Raw genomic sequence first — 25636 nt, 5'->3', positions numbered from 1 at the left:
TGACGTATTCAAACGTGCATCAGAGATGACTTTCTCTTCGACGTGTGGTGCTAGAAAATCACGTTTTCTCTTTTTGACACAAAAGTGTCTCTTTCCACAGTTGCTCTCACCAACCCTTTGTCTAGGTTTAGGTTTTACAGCATAAAGAGAACATGCTATAAAAACAGTAACTGGGTCTCAAGCCTAAATAAACCCAAATTAGATCAAAACATTGCACCCTGCAACTGGACATATTCATAAACCAGTTAATGTTAAAAAAACAAACAAACAAAAACTTGTAATGAGTGGACAGGGCAACATTGCAAAGAGAGTCAACAGTGGGTTAGTTAAAATTGCTAGACACAATGCATCTTTGGTTAGTAATATTAATTTGGTTTATTATGTTCTCATTATAATATTATGTAGCCTATATGACAGACTTGTGCTGTATGTTGTACTTAACTGTATTTTCCTTTTTGATGTGATTTCAATCATATTTCAAGCCATTGAAAACCATAATGGTGGACAGTGCACATCTGAAGTGTCTCAGATGAAGGAAATAATCCATTATTTATCAGCTTTAATATATCAGCCAAATTTTCTTATTGGGCCGGTAATGATAACATTAAAAATTAGCATATATCAGTGGCCGATATATCATGCATCCCTAGGTTAAACTCTTCATATTTCTTGTTCACACAGTCGCAAGATGCCATGTGATTCCCACTTTCATCACTGCAATTTTGAGAGTGACTCATTTGTTTGGAACGATCATTTATGAGAGTCACTCCCACAGTCTAAATGTGATTGTCACTCCAGAACTTTGCAGTGTATTGGTGGCCTTCCTGAGTTTTTGTAGAATGCAGTGTGTACAGAACAGGATTAAGTACTAAAGGATGAAGTGATAACTGAATTTAGCTGCTGTGCTTACATCATAGTATGTGTCCAATAGGGTAAGTTTTCAAATTCTTAATAATAATTAAAGCTATCGGTGCCATCACCCTGAGATTTCACGACACCGGGTTTCCCGCATAGTTAGAACCCCTGTTCATGTATCATTATTTGTGAGAATTCATGAGTGCCTGCTATGATTGTTACCATAACCTTTGAAGAAATGATTGTGTTCGAACCATCATGTGAGCCTCCATTGAGAGCATTGTGTTGTGGGAATTAGAGACATGGTTGGCTGCTAATTCACCATGAGCTCTGTTTATTTCATCCTATTCAAAGTTACGTGTGGTGGCTGCCTCCTTTTCAAGCCTCTGCTATTGGAAAATAATATAAAATGAACTGGCCTCTCTTTGCTACTATCCATCCCCCATTTAAGCCCTTCTTGAAGTTCTTCCAAATTGTGTTTTAAATGCCAATTAGGAGGTTGAATGTAGTAAAATAAAAGCCAGTGCTAGTAGAATGGCCTCACCTTCTGGCTGACCAGGCTTCTGAGAGCACATGCCGAATCTTTGGCTCCGAGCATGACTTTGAAAGAAAATATCCTGCCTAATGAACACATTAATTAGAACCATAACTATTTATAAGATGATAATTAGAAACGAAGCGAGGTAAACTGGGCTCTTCCTGCAATTAATGGTGGATTAATTACGGGCCATAATTAAGTGGCGTTTTGAAATGCATTAAGGTGAAGTACAGAGGCACGCAATGGCTTTGTGATCACTGGCATAATTATTCGCTGGCCGTTTGAGCCCCGCTCACTCTGAGCCCACTAATCAGCATCATTGCGTCGTTATATGTGCACTTAAAAAGACTCGCCACTGCAATAACTGCCTAATTATTTCTAATTGGCAGGCCCAAATGTAGTCTCTGCATTGATGGTATGAGTCGGTTTTTAGCTATTGCTCTGAGTGGAGACAGCATCTACCCAAGGGTTGAAATGTACCTACACTTAGAAATGTATGAAATGCTGTCACTGTCCTGTTACTGTTTCTAAAGAGAAATGACAAGGCTTTTATTTATATGTAATGCTGAAGAAGCCATCTAGTACTAGAAAATAAAGGACCAGTCCAGATAGCTTAATGATAAGTCTTATTCTCGATGTCTAGCCTGCCAGCATTCTGACCAGGCTTACAATCAAAGGAATTTTAAAACTCGTTTTGCCTGCTGTGATGAAACAGTGAATTATGGCGTTTGCACTGCATCAGAGAACGCTGTGAATCAACTGTTTTCAATGGAGATGGTGCATTTTGAGGACTACAAGACACTTTGTTGTACACATTCATTGACAAATATGAAATCTAAGCTTGCTGTGAAATCTGTAATAAAATAATAAAAAAATAAATTAAATAAAATATGGAGGACATACATGTGGTATGTTTGTTTCCTGTTATTTATGATAAGCCTTTGCCAGCCTTCAAAAATATTGACTGTAGAACAAAACTTGAAGTGTGTCAGTGATTGGTAACATTACATGTTGGTAACATTTCAAATTTATAGTTACATCACCATCTCAACTTATGTTGAGATGGCACAAAACACCATCATGATAACACAAATAACTCTAAAATAATGCAATAAACCCTTTAATAAATTAATAACCCTAATTTAACAACATAAGATGTAACATAAAACCCTAATGTTCATACCTGATAACAAACAAACAAATAAATAAATAAAGAAAGAAAAAGAAAAAGAAACCATTAATAGAATGAAAAATCATCAAATGTGAACTGTCAAACAGGTACTTCTGGGAAAGTCAGTTTATGGCTTTTTACTGTTAATTATACATACCTTTTTTTTTTTTTTTATCAATATATGTAATTTATGTGAGTCGTGTAGATCCAAAGAGTTTTTTTTTTCAGGGGTGGGGGGTGTCTGGGTGAGTTTGCAGGCACAATAAATTGAAAATTAGCTACTTTCCCATAGACTGGAGACCATAAACATCTCTCGAGCTGTCGTGATCTTTTTTGGGACTCTGTGGTGTGACTGACACATCGCTGTAGTGCTTCAGTTCAAACAGAGGCAGAGCGCACGTGAACCAATCATCTCTTCCGCTTTACAACACAAAATAAACATGAATGAATACCGAAGGTATGTTGAAAGATCCAATACAACTTACTGAAATCTGTATCATTTCATATGTAACATTAATTGATCAATCATTTTCAACCGCGGAAAAGCGCCAATAAAATAGCTTGTAAAAATGTCACATTTACTGTAACTTTTACCTCAGAAAAGCCATTCATTGTCAAAAAACTTGTTAGTCAGCTACAAAAATTTACTTAGAGAGGAGCATTTTGATATGTATATATCCACTGTGACTATAGGCCATTGCGTATTCATGTACTTAACATGTGCTTCAATACTGAATGTATAAAACCGTTTTATGACGGCAACCATTTGAATGTTTAGGCTGATATAAAAACAGTATTAAAAACAGTATTAAAAACGAGTAGAAACATAATTGTCATTAAATGTATTATAACGTTATTATAAAAACTTCGTGTAATTTATATATAAGTAGCATACAAATCAATTAATTTTAACCTTTAATGTTATAACGATGTACCAGCTGTGGTTCCCTGTATAATTTACAGCATTAGCTGTAACGAAGGCGGGACTCAGGTAGGGATCCAAATGCAAAGCTTTATTTACAGTGAGCGTTGTCATACAGGCAGGGTCAAACGGGAGCAAACGGGAACAACAAGGAACAGGCAGAATCGTAGTCAGGGTGCAGGCGATGGTCAGGACAGGCAGCAACGGGTCAACGAACAGGAAACAGGCAGGAACGGTAACACAGGACAGGCCGACAGGATATAACGCTTGGTAATGCAACACAGGGAAAACAAGACCTAGCAGTGAGGTGGTGTGTGTATATGAGTCTTTTATAGTCCGTGCAATGAGCTGCACCTGGGTGTGGTGATTAGTGATTAGTGTGAAGTGTGTGCAGGTGAGTGGCAGAGAGGATGATGGGAGATGTAGTCCGGGATGTGACAGGAACAGACGTGATCGTGACATAACGCCCCCCTCCCGGAAGGCGCGTCCTCGCGGCGTAAAAGGAACAGCTAGGGAGGGGGGGTGGGTGCATTGGAGACTGGCGTGTCGACAGGAACGAGGTCCCCAATGCAGATCCAGGAACCCGGGCAGCCATGGAGGGTCAGGAGCCTCGGGCGGCCACGGCGGGTCAGGTGGTTCAGGCGGCCACGGCGGGTCAGGTGGTTCAGGCGGCCACGGCAGGTAGGGTGGTTCAGGCGGCCACGGCAGGTCGGGTGGCTTGGGCAGCCACGGCGGGTCAGGTGGCTTGGGCAGCCACAGCAGATCAGATGGCTCAGGCAGCCACGGCAGAACAGGGTCTATGGGTGACCCCAGCGGGTCAGAATCCATTAAAGGCCATAATAATTCGCAGTTCAGAGATGGCCATAACAGTTCAGTGGCCCTTAATGGCCATGGTTGAGCAGGGTCCCCACCCACAAGCTCCCCACCCTCAGGTATACTGCCCCCCCCAAAAAAGTTCTTGGGGATTTCAGCAGGGTCCATAATAGGTTCGTGGACCGAAGGCCTGGATGGCACCAGCAGGGCAGAACGCTTGGACGGCGGCAGCGGCAGTGCAGGCGGCCTGGCCGGCGGCGGCAGAGCTGACCAAGGGTGCTCAGTGGTCATATCAGGGAGAGCGGACAGCTCGGTGACGGCCTCCGTGGCCGTATCAAGGAGAGCGGACAGCTCAGTGATGGCAGCAGGCTCAGGCTGGGGCTGCTCTGGGATGACAGCTGGCGACTCGGGCTGCTCTGGCACGACAGCGGACGGCTCGGGCTGCTCTGGCACGACAGCGGACGGCTCGGGCTGCTCTGGCACGACAGCGGACGGCTCTGGGACGACAGCGGGCTGCTCGAGCTGGTCTGGGACGACAGCAGACGGCTTGGGCTGGCAGACTGTTACAAAGTCCATAGAGCTCGAGTTCCTCAACGCACGCAGGACAGCCAAGACATAGAAAGTGAGCACGACTCTCTGGGCCAAGACAGGACAGACCAGGAGAGCAGGCTGTGCTGGAGCAGACTCACTGGCTGGATCGGGCTCTGGAGCGGGTTCACTGGCTGGAGTGGACTCACTGGCTGGAGCGGACTCACTGGCTGGATCGGGCTCTGGAGCGGGCTCACTGGCTGGAGTGGACTCACTGGCTGGAGCGGACTCACTGGCTGGATCGGGCTCTGGAGCGGGCTCACTGGCTGGAGCGGCCATCTTGCCCGTGGGCACTGGCAACGCAGCCATCTTGTCCATCGCGTCCAAGGCGCTTGAATCCATAGCAACCGGCAAACTTGAGAGCGTCGCAACCGGCGAACTTGAGAGCGTCGCAACCGGCGAACCTGAGAGCGTCGCAACCGGCGAACCTGAGAGCGTCGAAACAGGTGAACTTGAGTGCGAAGCGGCCGCCGGGCTTGAAAGCGAAGCGGCCGGCTGATGCTTGGGAATGCCAGCCGCTCGCGCTGAAATCAGCAGTGGGTCAACCACACTGGAACGTAATCCTTGCCGTTCTCTGATTGATCCAGAGACGAGATGTTGCTCTGGGCGATCAACGGAGACTTGGCGTTGTTCTGGGCGCTCAGCGAAGGCGTGATGTTGCTCTGGGCGATCAGCGAAGGCGTGACGTTGCTCATGGAGATCAGCTGGGACATAGACTGGTGTAATGGTGGCCGCCATTTTGTGAATGTTCTTTGATGCGGCGTCCATTACGTGATCAAGCATGGTGTCGCGTTCTTCTGCGACACCCACAGTAAAGGGAGATCCGCTCAGTAGTAAAGCCTGTTCAACATACTGTTCCAACGTCCCGTTTGGATCATGTATCGGCATGACAGCACTGAGCGGGTCAGATAGTCCACCGCGAAAAAATATCATAAGACACTCCTCGGTAAAGCATGTCAAATGCGCCAGTTCAATAAAGTCGGTTACATAATCCTCAATGCATCTATCTCCCTGACGGAGACCGTTCAACTGGGCGGATGGATTCATGGTGGTAATGACAGGAACACTCACGAAAGCTGCTGGATCTGTGTTGGCTAGGTCTTCTGTAACGAAGGCGGGACTCAGGTAGGGATCCAAATGCAAAGCTTTATTTACAGTGAGCGTTGTCATACAGGCAGGGTCAAACGGGAGCAAACGGAAACAACAAGGAACAGGCAGAATCGTAGTCAGGGTGCAGGCGATGGTTAGGACAGGCAGCAACGGGTCAACGAACAGGAAACAGGCAGGAACGGTAACACAGGACTGGCCGACAGGATATAACGCTTGGTAATGCAACACAGGGAAAACAAGACCTAGCAGTGAGGTGGTGTGTGTATGAGTCTTTTATAGTCCGTGCAATGAGCTGCAGCTGGGTGTGGTGATTAGTGATTAGTGTGAAGTGTGTGCAGGTGAGTGGCAGAGAGGATGATGGGAGATGTAGTCCGGGATGTGACAGGAACAGACGTGATCGTGACATTAGCAGAGAGATATTTTTTCTTTGAGGAAATTTGCTATGTACTGTGCCAAATTAATCATTATTGAATTTAAGGTAATCAAATCGAAATCAAATCGCATGCTTCTGAATCAAAATCGAATTCAATTTTGAAATTTGTCAATGCCCAATTTTTTTTTTTGTGTTTTTTTTTTTTTTTACTTTAAGCAAATGTTGTTTTTCCATTTATTTTCTTGTGGGAGCACACCAGAATGCTTAGTTTATGTGTTAAAATCACAAAACATTTCTCCTGGTGTAGGATGACCCCCTTACTACTATTTACTTTGTAAACGTCACATTTTTCACCACTTTGCAGTTTGCAGGTATGATTATAAGATGTGGTGGTCTTTTTACGTTACAAAAAAAAGGTACATTTAACAGTATTTTACTGTTAAATACATGAAATTTAAGATTAGATCTACTACAGTTTTTCTCTGTATGAGGACTTACAAAAAAAAAAGCCTATCAAGCGGTTTATACTGTTGCATTTTTGCTTTTAATTTCTGTTGCTGAAATTAACGTGTTGAACTTCATTCTGTTCTTATAGATAGCAGAGCAGCTGAAAACTTCGACTGGGGAGAATTTCCATTTACAGTGCAATGTATATTTGTTTTGCTTTCGGTGCGAGTATTCACTTAGCTTTATCGAATAACGTTTGGTGTCATAAGGCTTCTATTTGTTGATCATTGCCAAAATTCATAGATAAATATGCATCACTCCTGGGATCTGTGATGGACTTCATTTAGGATGAATTGCTTTTAAAAGGTCATGAAATCCGTATTTCAGCACCGGTTCTCATTGCAGAAAAATGCTAAAAAAGAAGGTGTTCCTGCTGAATGGAGTGGGAAGAGCAGAGACAGTCCAGTTAGTTTTATTTTGTTTTCATTGAGATAAAAGCATTAAAGTTTCTTACAAATGCAAACTGCAATCCATCATTGCATGCAACAAAATGTTATGTTATAATACAAATATATTATACATGATCTCACAGTACATTACACAAATCCACACAGATCCTGTGACTGCTGTAATTTAATGCACAAATAAATGCACAGCTGTTTACATTTGTATTCTACATTGAATACATTTACATACACAACTTTTTAGACGTATTTTATCGGTCATGTCATTGAGCTCTATAGACAAGTTACAGGTTGGTGTGGATAGATCGTATTGGTGTCCGAGACTGGCTTTTATGATACAAAGAAACTCTTGAAAACACTCAACGCATTCAACACTTGAACGCATCTCTCAACTACTTGACTTATGTGATCTCACAGTTTGCAGAATCTGTCAAAGGAAAGCAGAAACATCTTTTAAGGACACAGTCTCATGAATGAATATGAGACACAGATTAGTCATCAGTGTACTAAAATATGAGAAAACGTCACATCCTGTGATGTCGACACTGTGAAGTTTTGAAATAGTACAAGATACTTCAAATTTTCTCCTTCAGTTTAAATGAACAGATGCTAACATTGCCATCTAGATGCAACACAGACACCTCTGTTAAAATCATAGAAAATTTAGTGTTTCATGACCTTTTAAATCCAAACTGCTTCTATGCCGTTGACCACACCTAGATTCTAGTAGGGACGTTTCCAATAACACAGGACAGTTCTACATGCACCTCAGCAAACAATATGTGATAGAATTTATAATCACTTGATAATTTTACATTTTGGTTAACATCCATCAATTGTAAACGAAGCTCATCAAATATATCTAACCAAATTTAAACATAGTAAAAATTACAAATGACAAATTATAGCCAGAGGAGAACTTCCCTCTGGTCAAGCCTGGTTTCTCCCAAGGTTTCTTCAATACCAACACATTAGCGAGTTTTTCATTCATTGACACAGTCTCCTTATATAATGTGTTAATTAGATTAATTAGATATGCTGAAAAATAACATTTTTGTCTCATTTATATCACTTGATATAGTTAAGCTATATTACACAAGTAACGAGAGCAGTATCACACGAGTGCCATTTTTCTGTCCAGAATAACAGTGCAAATGTGATTTACTGATTTTATACAACAGTTTAAGACATTAAGACATTTACCGCCACCTACTGGTAGTTTTAGTTTCCTATTTAGAATAAATAGAAATCGCATGTGTATAGTAGATGTGTATTAAAGTGACAGCGTAATATACAGTACCTACTGCTGTATATATTAATATGAACCAAACAACAAAAGAAAAACAGAAAATCACTGCTCTTGATTAAATAACTTTAGTAGCTTTAATAAGAATACATCTCTGACTTGAATGCTGCAGCTGAATGCTCTGGGGAGGAGATAAACATGGCGGATTTTGTGTACAGCTCCCTCAGGGGAGGAGCTAAGCTAATAGGCTAGATTCCATCACCAGTCATGGGGCTTCCCCTACTCTTACATACTGTTTGATTTATGGGGATTATTAAAAAAAGGAGTGGGTGGATTTTTACCATTATATGCTGGCTGTTTACACATACTGTGGACACACATCTGTGTTCAAACACCTTATAAATGTGAATTTTGCATAATAGGTCCCCTTTAATATACTCCATTCATAAAGCTGTGAGCTGCTGTGTGGCTCTCAGCTGCATGTTTTAGCCAGAAGTTCAGGAGATCCACTGACCTGTAGAAGTGCTCATGTCTTTCTTCAAAGCCACGTTACAGCCACGTATCTGCCATCACCCTCTCCTCTCAAAAGCACTTTAGCAAATTGTACTATAATCAAGTTCACAGTGAACCTGCACCTCTGACAAAAGTCTGGATATGGATCCAGTTACATGCTCGATATTTAAGTGTAAGGAAGAAAGAGGGAACACAAAGAAAACTTAAAGCTGAATTATGTGCTTCTTGACTGAAACTGTGACACTCCTTGGAAAATAATGAAACACTTTCCTCTTTCCTGATACTTGCAAGTCATTTTTCTAAAATGTCTAACAGAGAAACGCAGGGCCAAAACTATTGCTCCAAACCTCATAACTCAACCCTTTCTATCCATTTTAGAAAAGCACACACTAAATCTAACTTACTTTTAGTACTGTGCAACAGAACATAAACCAGTGACAAGCTTTTTGTGTGTGTGTGTGTGTGTCTGTGTGTGTGTATCTATGAGAAGAATAACAATACAACTGTGTGCAGTCCTACAATATTAATCAGTAAGGAGTGGTCAATACGTTGATGCCTTTCTTGTGAATTTAGTTTATTGCTAAAATACAGTTTCTCAACACACTAAACACACACCCTCTGTGTGACTGTCGGGCTAGTCAAGTTAAATCATGTTTAATTTTATAGCCCTTCTCACAATATCCAAGCTCTACAGATTGGATAAATATTACTGTATTGAGATATGTATCAATACCATAATAGAAAATGAACCATCTTGTGGTGCAATGTATCACCCACCACTTTTTATCTTTTTATCGTTTTATCAGTTAAACCATAATTCTTTAGTTCATTAGTGTTTGGCACCTTGGCGTACATTTGAAAAGAAGTAAAATTTCCCGTATTTAACTTTTAAAGGGGACCTATAATGCCCATTTCACAAGTTGTAATATAAGTCTCTGGTGTCCCAGTGTGTCTGTGAAGTTTCAGCTCAAAATACCTCACAGATCATTTATTATATCTTGCCAGATTTGCCCCTTTTAGGGAGTGAGCAAAAACACGCTGTTTTTGTGTGTGTCCCTTTAAATGCAAATGAGCTGCTGCTCCTGGCCCCCTTTCCAGAAAAGCTTTTACAGCTCGCACTTCAATTGCTCAACAACAACAAAGCCGGAGAGTCTCACGCAGCCAGAATGAGGATTGTCAGTAACGGTGTTCAGCCTTACATTGTTCAAACTGGAGTCAGACACTGATGGAGAGACTCAGGAAGAAGTTACAATGAGTTAGAATGAAACTGGATGTTTCTGAATGGTTAGTGGATAAATTTATGTGCTGCTGTGGAGTTGATTCAACTCATCCACTAGCATGTGCCGTCATGTTAATCTTTTTTGCAAATTCAGTGTTGAATGGCAACAACACTATACTACAACAACTCTTCCTCTTCTCTAAAGCAGCCCAACATGGCCTCACCCCCTTTGTTGCGTGTTCTCGGGGGGCAGGGTTTATGTCAATTTTGGGGTTTGTGATGTCACCAACCGAGGAAGAAGCTCATTCTAGTCCCTACAGGCCATTTGTTGTAGTCCTTAAAAAGCGATTTCTGTAAAAAAAAAAAAAAAAAAAAAAAAATCTCCCTTTGCATTGTAACTTTGCAAATATTGTTTAAAACAGCAACTTTACTCACTAACTACAGTTAAACAGGTGAAATCATAATCAAAGACCCCTTTTATTAGTTTGTCACATGCATTACCGGATGAGTTTTTGTTGTTATTCTAGTTGTAGTTCTATTGTAAGAGAAATAGAGATTGATGCGAGGTAGTTTTTTGGGTTGTGAGCAGTAGTTATAGGAGACCCTAAGACGCACAGGCCCTCCTGTCCTGACTGTTTTGCTTGATCTTTAGTGAAATCTGATATGTGAGCATCTCTCTTTCATGGCCTCATTAGAGGTGGGCTGTGATTAGACACAACAGATGTATTAGGGTACGGCAGAGGACATTCATGTAGCTTAGCTTTGCCACCGGGATTCTGGGAGAGCTGATTTTATGTATATATGATCAAACACTCTTTTTCTGACAGTGTTTTTGCACTGAAAAGACTTAATTTACATGCATTCTGTGCAGGGATTGGTGGATTTTATGCAGGTGCTATTTCAGATGCTTGCTTAGTGTTTAATTAAGTGTGGTTTTTCTTTTAGTAGTGGAATGAGTGTCTGCTCTCTGTCACAGTGCTGTCTCTGTGCTGTAGTTTTATGGTCAGTCCACTTAGTCCCAATATTTATGCTTTTTCTTGTGCGAGTGCTTAAATTGAAACATAACCCTCCACATTTAAACAATAAAAGTCTTTAAGAACCGACCTTCAGATCTACCGTCACTTCATAAATACCTTATCATAAAAAGAACAGAAAACCATCATCTTACCCTTAGAGAACACCTACTAATTAAAAACACATGCTTCCAACATCATTTAAAAATTCACTCTTCTTTTGCCCCTAAACTCTCTTCAAAAGAACGTTTATATGAAGTAAAAGAAAGTATCAAGTTTTTTTTTTATTTATTTTACTTTTCTGATTATTTATCAAAATGGAAAAATCTAATAATTTTTCTACAAATCTGTAATGTACTTCAGAACATCTGTCAGAACATTGCATCAGAAGTGTTCTTGGGCATGCACAGTCAGTCTTAAGATTGTGTGTGTTGACAGTGGCAAGTTAGCACTTATTGACCTTCTGACCTTTTGCCTCTCGTTGACCTCTGCTTGCGGTGCCCTCTGTGCCACTAATAGGGATGTAATACAGTCTCAGTGGTGCTAGTTAGATAAGAGCGTTTAGGATGTCACTGTTCTTGTTGAGTGATGGCGGTCACATATGCTTTTCACAAACTTGCTTTTTTTCTTCTTTCTTTTTTTTTTACAAATGACTTTGTGTACATCAGAGCATTCTCGGAGACCTTTGACTAAATGACACAACCTTGCAAGTGTGGGTGGCCCAGGTGTGAGCTGATTTCTTTTCCTCTCATCTCAGAGAGAGAGAGAGAGAGAGAGAGAAAGATTGATCCAAGACATTTCAGGAAATTTTACTTTAGTGTCCTTGTTACATGTTAAATGTAGTTACTATAGTAATAACTAAAAATGATGCCTAATTGCATACTAACCAAACCCTTATCTAACCATCTAACCATAGCCCTATAGTAAGTACGTGAAGTTAATTATTATTACTCAGTACTTAAATATATACACTGAAACCAGGGCACCTTAAAAAAAGTGTAACCAAAATTTCCTTCTTTAAAAAAAAAAAAAAAAGAAAAAAGTAAATTACAGATTACATATCAGTTACTATTTTAATGTATCTTACATTGCTCATCAAATTGGTGCTAACTAGTTTAAACAGACACCCATTAAAGGAATACAGCCCTATAAATGCAAAGCACTCCCTTTTATCTCAGAAGATTTTTTTTTAATCATGCATTCTTCAACAAAATACAAATGACCAAAATCTGTATGGTTGCTATGGTATTAAAACAGTTAATTACAATAGTATTAATTTCTCATTTTTAACTTTACATGATAAATTGTTGTGTATGTTAAAAGAGCAGCGAACATATGCAGAAAGAAACAGCTTGGGAAATGTTCTCGTGAGCTCTGGTAATTAGAGGAATCTCATAAATTACACTTGTGTGGCACTGCATTTAAAGAGCACTCAGAAATAAGACATCCTGAATTGTTAACATTTTTCATTACTTGGAGCGCTTGGGAACAAGAAGAACAGCTGTTTGGAGCACCGGCGCCTTTAGGAAACCCACATTGCTTATTCAAGGTGAACTTCAGTGCTCTGAAATTAAAATACTGAGAACTTCTGTCACACTAATTAAGCGGAAGCTGTTTCTTGGTTCTTTCTGTCAGAGTCAACTAGTTGCTAATATGTTTTCTTTTTCTGACACTTGTAGTGTTCTGTTTCTTTTTTTTTTTTTTTTTTTTTTTTAATTGTAACTCTATTTTTACAATGTAAACAGCACAACAAAACTTAGAATGCTTTATTATAATCTCTAAAGATGGCTTAGTGTTGGTGTAGAAGTGGCCAAGTCAATGAAACAGAGCTGGGACAGAAACATCAGATTCTGAAGCTGCAACATTTACATTGTTTTTAAATCATCAAAATTAACAAAATGGCAGCACAATCTTTTGGTTGAATATTTATTTGATTGGGCGTCAGTATCACAGTCTGTCTTCTCTGCACCTGAGTATAGTTGAGGCAAACCTATCTGTCACAGACAGGACAGATCATTGTCTAAAGCCTGTTTTGTACATTGATTTTCAGCCTTTGACTGTTTGTGTTTACTCCATTAACCAACTGATGCACCCTACGACTGTAGTTTGTGGTACTCTGCTTTAACTGTAGAGGACATAGTTGTCTTCTTTATACATGTTCAGACTTAAGGTGTACCAACACCTTCTGACCCAGCTCGTATATCCATTTTTATCGTATATATCATATTCGACTGATTCTTTAAAGCAACGGCCCAACTGTGAGTGTTGCCGTAGATGTTTGCTGTGCATTAAATTTGTTATGCCTACTGTCTCAATGCCCTTCCACTTCCATTCCACAGTAAACTTTCTATTCAGTAAGCTGTTTATTCTGCACAAGGAGATACAGTTACACCATACTCTTCAGCAGTACTTTCCCATGTAATTGACAGTTGGATGACTTGTCTAGTAGAAAGAAAATGATGCACTTTCTAAAAAGACAAAAAAACAAAACAAAAAGTTCTGTCATGAAACTCTAGATGGCGCAGGCTGTCCTTAACTCAATCTGTTTGCAATCACGTTATTCTCTATAGGGCACAGCTGATTGGTTCCTGCTGTATCAGTAGCCAATGAGCTCGCTGCTAATCCTTCAATTACTTGGTCAGCGTTTGCTGTAGCAGTTGCAGTGTACATTCAGAAACCCTCCATCTTCCCCAGCTCCACCTGTATAGATCTGCTGTGTGTAATTCATGTATACTATATTGTACAGCAGCAGCATGTCTCACTTTCTGTGTATTTATTAACAGTAGCAGATCTATTCCACCAAGACCAAATATATCAACATTGTCATACCCATTACCATTCCAAACAGTGTCATCATGACAGAAATATTATTGTGATAATGTTTAGGTAAAAATATACAGTATGATAATTCCAAACCTCCATGTTCCTTCCTGTATATGAATATCCATGATATCCTCCTTGTAGAATTGCAAGGTCATGTTTCTGAAGAAATCACACAGCTGGTGTTTGGAGAGTTTCTGTTTGGAGCCCTTTATTACATCTCATGATATATTTCAGACAAATACACACAAAAGTCAGTTTTATTTTAATTAATATAATTTGTTTTATTTAAATGTAACATTTGATTTGGCTATTTTACGTCATTTTTAGTAACTGACATCAGAAAGTGCAAATACAAGGATGGTCATTTGGAGGTGAGAACTGAAGTTTTTTTGTCCAATCTTCTTTTATAGCAGGTCTTTATAATAAATTAGTGTTTACAATGTAACTATGTTAAACCGTGGACTGAGAGTGAAATGTGTGTGTGTGTGTGTGTGTGTGTGTGTGTGTGTGTGTGAATGAACAGAAGAGAAGAGCAGAAGAGAGAAAGCGCCATGGCAGGAATAAATAATCATTTGGCCAGGTTAGGATTCCAGTGGTGTATCTTACGTCTGTTAGTTGCACTAGTGCTATCATTCGCCACCATTAATATCCAATTTCATATGAAGCAAGAAACCTTGTTTAGCAGGAATATAATACGGTGTGATAACAGCAGGACACCATCCTGCTCACATAATTACCCAAATGCAATGCTGGGAGGGATCAGATCCGCGGCTGGGCAGGGGGCATCAGTGATAAGCGCTCGGTGCGCTCCCACACACTGGTAATTACTTTATTGATAATTTGCAGGGAAAATTGCCTGAGCCAATCGTTGCTGCTAGATTTAATGGATTGGAGGGAAAAAAAGGACCTTTCAAAAGAATTTTAAATATTTTTAGGCCATAGGGGAAGGCTTTTCCTCGGGCGATAATAGCTAAAAGTCATGTAAAATAGCCCACTCTTGGCATGATGCTGCTGGACGCATGTGTGCTTGTGGCAGGGGATGTTTATCTGGCCATCCTGCATTAGCACATTTACCCCCTCGCCTTAAATGAGGTCATAATTCTCTAAGGGTAAGGCCTTGGTAATGAAATTGACATTTAGCAGCCGCACCACAGTCTATTAACTACAATAAATTTAATTTGCAACAGGCCCAGAAGTGAGCTGGGCTGCAGAAAGAGAGAAAGAGATGAAAAAATGAAAAGAAAAAAAAAAAAAAACAGCAAACCGACGGCCCTGGTGTTTATTACATGCGCTGGCCACAAGTACATTTGCTAAAATAAGACCTCTCGTGTTCTCTCGTGTAACTATAACTGCTTTTGCTCTGCTTGCTAAACGATCAGATAAAACAACATAAAAAATAGAATACAGCAGATTTAGTGTTTCCAAACTCACGTTTTTCAAATAAGGATCTGCTTCCCTATGCAGTGAGACGATATGTAATTTCAGAAATATAGTTAAAGCTTTTCATGAAAAGATTTTTGGCTAATAGTTCACCTAAAAATGACAATTCTCTCATCATTTACTCACCCTCATGTTGTCCCAAGCCTGTATGATTTACTGTCTTCTGTGGATTATTCCATCAAATCAATCAAATGCATGAGGCAAGGCATTGTACTGCCATCATTTTCACCACACTAAACGATATTGCCCTTAATGAAGTTGTATCAAAAACTGTGTACTCGTTTACCAAGGAGTTTGCTTGAGATGAAATATGAGACATGATGACTTGTTAACATTCATATTCATATTAACATTCATCATTTTTCTGTTTTTTTTTTTTTTTTTTTTTTTTTTTTAATAACAGAAAATTATTTTTGTTTTTTATATTATATTTGTCATTATTAATGTTGGAAACAGTTTTTATTCAATGTGTGTTAGTGTAGGTTTATTGCTGATTATACAACATTTGATGTGAGTTTAGGATCATGTGACTTGATTCTTTGAGTGGGGATGTGGTTTTGTGATCATGCAACTTGTGTATTTAAATATGACTACTGGATTGGCATTGATTGTCTAAGACCTAAAGAGCCAAGAGCTTCAACAGTACTGTCATCATTAGTCTGTTGGGCAACTTGGTAAAAATATGTTGCAAATATAGTAGTTTACTTGTCATCATATAATATTTGTGTGATATTATAACCAGGCGGCATTTCGCTTTTGACCTAGTCATGTTCCAATTTTGAGAAAGATAACTTCTGACCAAATGTTATACATTTATGTTTGTTTTTTTTACTTCAGTGGTTTTCTGGGTTTTAATATATTTTTGCCTAGCTGTGAAAATAGCCTTAATCATTTCAGGAGTTCTTACATAAATGTAAAAATAAATAAAACATACATTTTCATGACGTCATGTACAGTGCTGATTAACAATGCATTGGAAATGACAAAGTTGTAAAAAAAAAAATATATATATCTTGGGCATTTTTAGTGGACAAATGAACTGAATCAGCAGTTTATTCTATACTATGTCCCATACTATGTGTGTATATGCATCGGTGTGTTCGTGTGAGCATGTCTGTATGTCACCTGGATGTATGGCTCTGGAGTCAGTTGCTCTGGTAAGTAAAATCCTTTAAATCTCCGGGCATTCTCTAGCCTGTCCGTAAGGATCAATACAGCATGTGTACAGTCATTTTGAGGTCCTCCCTAATGGCCAATTCATACAGCCAATAGGGTTTGGCACGAGTACTTCTAAGTGACACCAATGATCGATCATGAAAACAGTGATCGGTCATGTGTGTGTACCGTGAATATTTACTGAATTTAATTATACATTAACAGCTTCACACTTGTGTCAAAAAGGGGCCTGTTTTTTTTATTTTTTTTATTTTGTAATTAGTTATAACATGATTTTCTGTATGGTGTGCAGCATGGTCCAAAAAATGACCAATTGTTCTTGACATCAATACTGGCTACTGAAAGACGAGCACTAATTTGAGAACAAAAAAAGAGGCTGTTAAAAACTAATTGGGCATGAAATCTTTGGATAGGTCACCTTAAAATGAAAATTGTCATCATTTAGTCACTCTCATGTCCTTCCACAACTGTATGACTATCTTTCTTCTATGAAACACAAAAGAAGATATTTTGAGGAATTTCTCAGAAGAGCGCGTGACTTGACTCTAACCTGACCAGTCAAAATATAAACCATTGTTTTTTTTTTTTATTATGATTTTTTTTTTAAATTTACTCAGTAATGGGATTTTGATCATTTTTACCAAATAATCTTTAAAACTTAAAATTAAAGTAGATCACAGTAGATCACACGCAAAACTTGCCACTCCCATCAGCGCATCTGTGGAATTGTGCTCTCACACTAATTTGCCCGTTTAGTAAATCTGGCCCTTAACTAATTTTTTTTTACATTTTTATTTATTTATCTTTGCCTTTTTTTTTTTTTTTTTTTTTTTTTAACAGTCAAATATGTAGGCAGGAATTAGGGGTGAGAGATGATTGGGACATGAGTTGAACTTGGATCTCCAACAGTTAGCCGACAGCTCTGACGCACTGCGTTGAGATTGCGGCAGCGTTTTTGTTGTTCTTCTCAGTTCATGGAAAACAGTTGCTATTAATATTATACACTTAAATTAACCATTTAGAATTTCATGTTTTTCAATACATACTATACGTAACGTTTTGAGATACAGGCACCAGGTCACTGATGAGCCATACACCGTAGGAGTTTGTATCTGACATCTTCATTTCTTTAATGTAACAAACAGTACAACAGACTAAAAAATAATAATAAAATAAACTAGGATGGGGAACTTTCAGACTGAAATTACAGTAATGACAGTAAGAGCTGCTGTTTGAAGAGAAGAAAGTGTGAAGACAGCTGATCCTGCAAACATGTATATATCATATTATGCAAAAAACAAGAAAATAATAATAATAATAATAATAATAATAATAATAATAATAATAATATTAATAATAATAATAAAAATCGTTGAGCTCAAATATCAGACATGGTTGGCAAGCATTAATTTAAAACATAATTCAATGTATTTAAGAACTTTGGTTCTGAGTAATCCACCCAAACACCTTCCTCAATCCAGCCCTGACTGCAGTAGGACAAATGGCATAATTGCTTGTGGAATTTGTTTCTGCAATATCCATGTTGAGTTGAAGGTTTAATCAATCTTGATCAATGCCACAATGGTGGCGTTTTATAAATTACACCTTTTGGAGTTTGAACCCATGATCTTTTTGGCCAGCCCAGCCCGGATGTAAGCTAACCACTGAGCTAACAACTAAGCTAATGCTTTTTTCAATCGTTTTATATGCTTTTACAGTTTATATGTATTTTTGGGGTGTGTGTTTCTTGAAGGTCTCGTTCCCGTCACCGAAGGTCTCGCAGTGGCAGCAGTGGTCGGTCCAGCAGGAAACGTAGTCGCAGCAGAGAACGAGATCGTGGCCAGCGCAGAACTCGAGACAAAGACAGGACACGAGACAGAACTAAAGACAAAGACAAAGAGACGGAGAAAGTCAAAGACAAGGAAAAACAAAGGTAATACTTTCTTTTTGTGCCATTTGAATTTCTAGGGTTTTTTTCTCTCTCTTTGTTTTTCTCCATCACGCATACACAAACTGTACCAACCCATCAATATATCAATCTCATGTCTGAACGAAATCTCATAGTTTAAATTCAGCTGAGAATTTAGTTCAATCGTGTGGTAGGCCTCATCCATCCAGCCTGATATCTGCCCTTCAAACTCAGTGTATACACCATCCCGCTGGGCGTCTAATGCATTTCCTTCTCTCTCACTGTCTTGATTTATACCCTAGTGTAATATGCGTGAGCAAGAGCTAACTGCATTTCCATCCCCGCTCTCCTGTTTGCCCCTTTCAAGCTCCACCTTGACTCTAGAGAGAGATTTTACTCCAAGACAAAGTGTTCTCCATTCCAGTTCCAATGACAACAGTCAGCAAGACTGAACATATTGGGTGAACTTATTTACTACACAGAAACATCAGTAATTATAGACATGTGCAAAACCTATTCAAGATATTGTGATTTTTATCAGATTTCCGACATTCTGATGTTTGGACCGTTCTAGAAATGTTTCCAAATAAAGATATACATCTGACTAAATGACAGCAGTAATTACTACAAGCATCATTATGCAATGTAAACCTGAATAAGTTGGCAAAACTCAAAAAATTGAGGCAATCAATTACATCAACATTTTTAAGTTAAGCAATTCAAAGTTTAAGTAAGCAGAACCGGCAGATTTTTTTTTTTTTTTTTGTACTCAAACATTTTAGTTGTTCTTAAATTGAAATATTTGAGTAAATTAATTACATTTAATTACATAAATACATTTATAGTAACTTTAAATTATCATGTAAAGTTAGTTAGATTTAACTAGCTAATACAGAAAATGCTAACTTGTTAATTTGCTAACATGTTAGCAATAGCCTGGTATAGCACTTACTGAATGAGTACAGCAATATAAAACATTTATCATACCTGCTCTCAAACCAAGCCACATGCACCACTTGTCACCATGATGGTAACATAATTTTAGCATTTACTCTCCCTTTCGAGTGCCATGGACAAAGAATGCTGGGAAACAGAAGTACCAGCCCGGTTTCAGTTAAACTTAAGTTCATCTAAATTAAAAGATATGAGTTCATAAAACTTAAAGCAGTGAAACTATTCAGTTTACTTAAAATATATCAGTTCTGTGAACTCAAAAGCAAAAGAAAGTGCTAAATACTCATAAAAGTTAATTTGACTGAACTAATTTGTTTAGTTTGTTCTACTCAAACCGATTTTGAGCGTTAGGGATTTCAGGTGTCATAAGTTAATAAGGCCACTTCCCTCACAATGCCCATGAAGCCCCTGTCCATGAAAGTTGATTGGCTATGAAGTAACCCACTAAAGAAAACAGTCTTGAGAGAAATTGCTGATTAGAGATTAGTGACATGATAGAGACAGGTCTTCTTTCCTCAGGGATACATAGCACCACGTCTTGGGCCTTTTAGCCATTCAAAAAAATTAGACGCATCTGTATGGATAAGGTTATTAACATTTAACTAGGGGTGGGTGATATAATGATAGACACAATAAACCAGTAGAAATTTGACAACTCGTATAAAAATGGTCTTGGTTATGCTTGTGATGTTGCAGTGTGTCATCACGGAAGTTTATCATTTGCATGCATTTTTAAGCTTTGCTAGTTTAAACATCAAGCGATATTAAATGGAGTTCACATCTGACGGATGTTTTTTTTTTTTGTGCTCATACACCAGTATTTAATAGTTCTTTATCACAGCTTATCATGCATCAAGAGTCAAATACAGAGAAAATAAGGTCAAAATACCCATCTTTTCTTCACTTAAACACAGACTGTAATGGCTTTAGTCAGTTTAAACAGCTGGGGAAAAGCTGATGTGTCAATTTGTGCAATATTTATTTAAAGTAACAGCAGCCTTATATACCACCTTCCTTAATGTTTATTATACAACAAATGAAAATGAGAAAAACAACTTTAATTAAGACTATGCAGTATTTTAATTACTTAATTTTCTATACTGTTTCTTAGACCTACCTGAAAAATTTAAAGCACTTTTTATTTAATTTGTATCTTTGTTTTATTGTATTTATTTATCCTGTTGTTTGAAATTAGCTTCTTTGGGGAAAAAAAAAAAAAAAGATATTAACAAAAGAAGATATTTGTCTCAATGTTTTTTGTCCATAAAATGAAAGTCACGGGGTCCAAGATAGACTTTTAAGTTGCAGAGCTACTTGGCTGCTTGATCCCTCAGGTGATCTGGTGAAACTACTAGATGAGTCATATTTTAATTGATTTGAATAAAAGTGTTTCTAAATCTAACAAAGAACTAGTGATGAATTGGTGTAAACAGTAAACACACATTTTGATCCCCAGACACTTGGCTTCTATTCTTTGTAAGTCTGTGCGTGTGTTCGATATTTTGTTTCTCTGCAGCTTATATGTCCTAGGGGAGTCAATATATGCAATTGTGGCTGTAATTAGGGGATGTGGCTGCGATGACATTAACATAATGGAGGGACAAACACAAATGAGCAAACACAGGGGCCGTTATCTTAAACACTTTAGACCCTTGGGAACTCCTGCCTTAATCTGAGCTACAATCTCCAATAACTCATTCACTCTTGTTTGTTCACTTACACACTTTCCTGTAGACACATCAGTCTTCTCTTTTACAACTGTCTTTACTTATTAGCAGCTTTTATCGAATGTTTAATGTTAAAGTTGGTTTATTGTTGGTTTATCACTTTCATGACATCTGGAGGTAACAGATTTGATGGTCTAGAACAAGGATTCTCAACTCTGGCCCTCGAGGTCCACTTTCCTGCAGAGTTTAGCTCCAACCTTGATCAAACTCACCTGACTGTAACTTCTGTCACGACAACTAGGAGCCAGTGAAGTAATCTAAAGAGGTGTAACCTGCAATCTGTTGGGCTCATTGAAGACCAAAGACCATAAGTTCACATGTATGGGCATGTACAAGGTCAGGGACATAAGTGCTTTAGGGCCCATAATACATTTCTGCACTGTTTACAGTAAGGCTGTTTTTGTGTTCCACTACATTGTTTTTAATTTTTAATTGATAATGTCTTTGACCATTATGCCACTTCTCGCTGATTTTTCAGGGTATCGTGCATGTTTTGTTTAAATTACTACTAGACAGATGAATGGATAGAAAGATAGACAGATAGACAATAGTCCTATTTGGATGGTATTAGTTTTATATGAGATGGGTAGGTTATTTTAATCATTTCCCAAACTTCATCATAGTTGTAATCCCATCCTAGTTGACCAACTCAGTAATTGTTCCGGACATTTTCCTGGACTGCACATTCATATGTCAGTAAAAATTAAAGTGTATTTTACCTTCAATAAAATGGCCTTTAATAACAACCATAGGTAATTTTAGTCCTGTGCAAATTGACATACTAGTAAAAAGCTAGTGAAGTTCCCCAAGTGACTGAACTGGATGTTGGTCATCAAGACAATACCAGAAAATGAAGAAACATGCTTCCTAACTTGGCAGTTGCCTATGGACTAACAGACTTGAAGGGCTGGGAACCAAAAGGCACATGTGGACTGTTGTTCAAATAGCCAAGGGAAAAGGGGCGATGACGTAACAGTATCCCGTTTACGTATTGGTCGGACCGTATACAAACCTGTCTGCTACTTCTACTATTAGGACTGGTTCACACAGAATGTGTTTTTGCTGTTAAAAACATAAGACACAGGTCAGTGGAATGAAGAAAAAAAAAAAAAAAAAAGTGTTTAAAAGTTGCTCTTTTAACTCCACGTTTTTAGAATGCAGTGTCATGTGCAAGACGCTGCTAAAGAGGTGGGATGCTAACTAACTATCAGCTAACTGACCCAACTACAGTATCTAGCCCTCTAAACATGAAAAAAAACATTTAATAATACCTTTAGCCTACTCAGCAGAGCTGCATTCTTTTTGGCGCGGGAAGTTCGTGACAAATGTGCCAATCAGAATGTGATTGTGAAACAGACTGTCCTTAAGCAAATTGTTTCTATAGTAGCCTAATAGAGTGCACTTGATTTTTTTTTTAAATATTCTATTCTATTCTATTCTATTCTATTCTATTCTATTCTATTCTATTCTATTCTATTCTATTCTATTCTATTTCATCATTAAAATCTATTTTCGTTCATCTTGAGTGAGAGGCCAGGATATAAAAATATATCAAACTGCCCATTTTGGCGAATGTTCATTTTAAGAATGTCTTAAGTGAAAGTAAACAGTTTGCAGAAAATCGTATTTGGATCCGTGCATTAGTTCTTAAAGTGACAGTAGCATAAACCTGCTGTTGTCCGAGTCCTTAATGGTAATTCAAGCAACACAAGATAAAAGAGAATATCACTGCTCTTGACTAACTTTAGTAGCTTTAAATAAGGGTTTATACAAGAAAGTTCACTGTTATTTTACATTTGATTACTTTATTCAACTTCTGTAGTTAGTAATTCTTACTACTATGCACCGATAGGATTTCTTGGGGCCGATACCGATTTTAACAAACAATTATTGGCCAATACCGATATTTGTCACTTGCTCTCTTATTTTTATCATTAACATTTGTCATCAAAATAGAATCAGCAAAGTAAAAAAAAAAAAAAAAAAAAAAAAAAAAAAGCGTCATCAAATAATTTCTAATGAACATGGATTGGATCCATTTAACATTCAGCAGCAGAGTGGAAACAATATTTGCTCTTTTTGGACTAGAGAATAAATTTTGAGTTCTGAAACTTACATTGTCAAAACATCCAGGAAAATTTAATTCATCATTACATGACCCCTTTAAGTTTAGACTTTTTGTTTGGTTGATATCAGGTCAATTAGTCAAAATGTGCAACACCCAAAAATATCATTGGACATTGTTCAGTTCCCTGAGGGTCAAGTCTGTGGATCATGTCCCACAGAGTTTATTTCCAAATGTAATCAAACACACCTGCCTGTACTTTTCCAGTAATTATGAATACCTTGATTAAATGGTTCATGATTGATTAGAGTTGTGATAAACTCTGTAGGACATGGCCCTCCGGGAACAGAATTGAATAGCTCCGGCTTACATTTTTGCTTTAACACATCAATTTTTTTTTTTGATATGAGGGTCTACATATGGTAACTTTTGTCTAAATTAGATGTACTACATGGGAGGAGTTTGGAAAAAAAAAATGGCAGAAAAAATGTATTGGCTTTAATACATTCAGAGATCTACTTTTTCTTTTTTGTCTGTTGTTCTCATTTGTAAGACACACTTTGGATAAAAGTGTCTGCTAAATGATTAAATAATAAAATGAAATGATTAAATGACTCAAGGGACCCTATCATATACCCGGCGCAATGTGACGCCAGGCGCAACGCAAGTGTTTTTTCTTAGTTTTAGCCCAACGCAGCATTTTCACGTCCAGCACCATGTTGTTTAAATGGCAAATGCACTCGCCCCCATCTGTTCGCCTATGGGTGTGCTGGTCTGAAAACAAGGTGTGTTCAGGCGCATTTTTAGGTTGTTGATATTTTGAGGCACCTGAAAACGACTCCATCATTGACCAACAGAAACCTGATCTAAAGTCAATGACGCAGTACTTTTTTGTTATTTAAAGGACGCGTTAGTAATATGCGCCTATAGTCAGGTGCACAACGTGCAAACACTCTGCTTGTTACACACAGGGATGCAGCAGCGCACAAACATGCGAAATATTAAAAATAAAAGGATTACAAAATTAAAAGATTATTATTATTATTATGTAAAAAAAATAAAAATAAATGTTTACATGTTGTAATGGATAGTCATTGCGTTTATCAGAATTACCTATTTGCAGTAATGACGAATGAAATTGGCTAATTATTTGACCAATCATAGCAATCCACACATGTATTTAAACTGACTCGTCAGGTTGAGAGTGTCTGTATTCCACCATGTAAATAGCAATCCGCCATGGTGCAAGCGCAACTGGCTTTTAAAGGGAATGGGAGATGACACTCTGATTGGTTTATTGCACATTACGCCCAAAACACACACGTGACTCATTAAGACTAGGTTCAGACCATGCGCTTAGATCATTAAAATAGGGCCCTATTATTGTGGCTCATATGGTTTCTGATGTCCAGACAGTTTTAGAGCAGATACAGGGGAAAAAAATAGTACAATTGCAATAGTGTTCCAGTACATTTGTGACAATACAGTAGACACGCTAATGTTGGCTTGACAAAGCGGTTGTTGGGTAGCCTGGAAAGTTGCTATGCTGCCAGGGAGTTTTGGATAGTTGCCCAGGGTGTTGCTATGTGGTTTCTGTTGTGTTCTGGGTGGTTGCTAGGAAGCAGCTGCTAAGGTGTTCAAGCATTTTTGATACTATAAAATAAGGTAAAGCTAAACAAAAACTTTTTCCCCTCCATTGACGGAATTTTCTGGATTTTCTGTGTTTTCACTCTTATACAGTAGGGGGTGCTATTACACCTCTTTTGAAAGAGTTACAGAATCATCTGATCAAAAACAGGCGAAGAAGAAGCAGAAACAGGCGATAGCATGTGTAAAATAACGCAATCATCAACATTAAACAGCATATAAATCAAAACTGCATAATGTTACTGAATGAAATGTCGACCCAGGATGAGCTACAGGACTGTGAAGCTTTTGGGATGTTGATGGACTCGATCTACTCCATCTATGCTTTGATCATCATTGTGAATCTGATCCAGATGTAGTCTTTGACAAAAATGTGATTTTTCTCAGCTTTTTTAATGAAACTTAATTGCATTCAAATGATGATTAAAACAGATTGCATGAAGCTAGAATAAAACTTTTTGTTTGTTTGAAATCAGAGGGTCTGTTCTTTCTTTTGATATATTGTATGTTCAGATATTCATACAATAAAATATTCTGGGGGCCATGAAACTTTTGTGAAAATGATCAAAAATTGTGGTGCTAGCTGTAGTCTATGCCAGAGACGTGACATGTGTTAGTCTGTG

General features: G+C 38.2%; 1 protein-coding gene across 2 annotated transcripts in view; it reads left to right on the top strand.

Annotated features, from left to right (window-relative positions):
- Window positions 1–25636, top strand: part of rsrc1 (arginine/serine-rich coiled-coil 1) — a 163322-nt gene that overhangs the window by 18870 nt on the left and 118816 nt on the right. For both annotated transcript variants that reach the window (XM_067365372.1, XM_067365371.1), the window contains one exon: window positions 18465–18644. In XM_067365372.1, coding sequence (XP_067221473.1) covers window positions 18465–18644 — 180 coding nt within the window. The remainder of the gene's footprint in view (window positions 1–18464; window positions 18645–25636) is intronic.

The sequence above is a fragment of the Chanodichthys erythropterus genome, chromosome 17 (genome assembly GCF_024489055.1).
Source record: "Chanodichthys erythropterus isolate Z2021 chromosome 17, ASM2448905v1, whole genome shotgun sequence".
NCBI lineage: Eukaryota > Metazoa > Chordata > Actinopteri > Cypriniformes > Xenocyprididae > Chanodichthys > Chanodichthys erythropterus.
The sequence above is the reverse complement of the archived record's forward strand: the minus strand, read 5'-3'. Positions and strand labels throughout refer to the sequence as shown.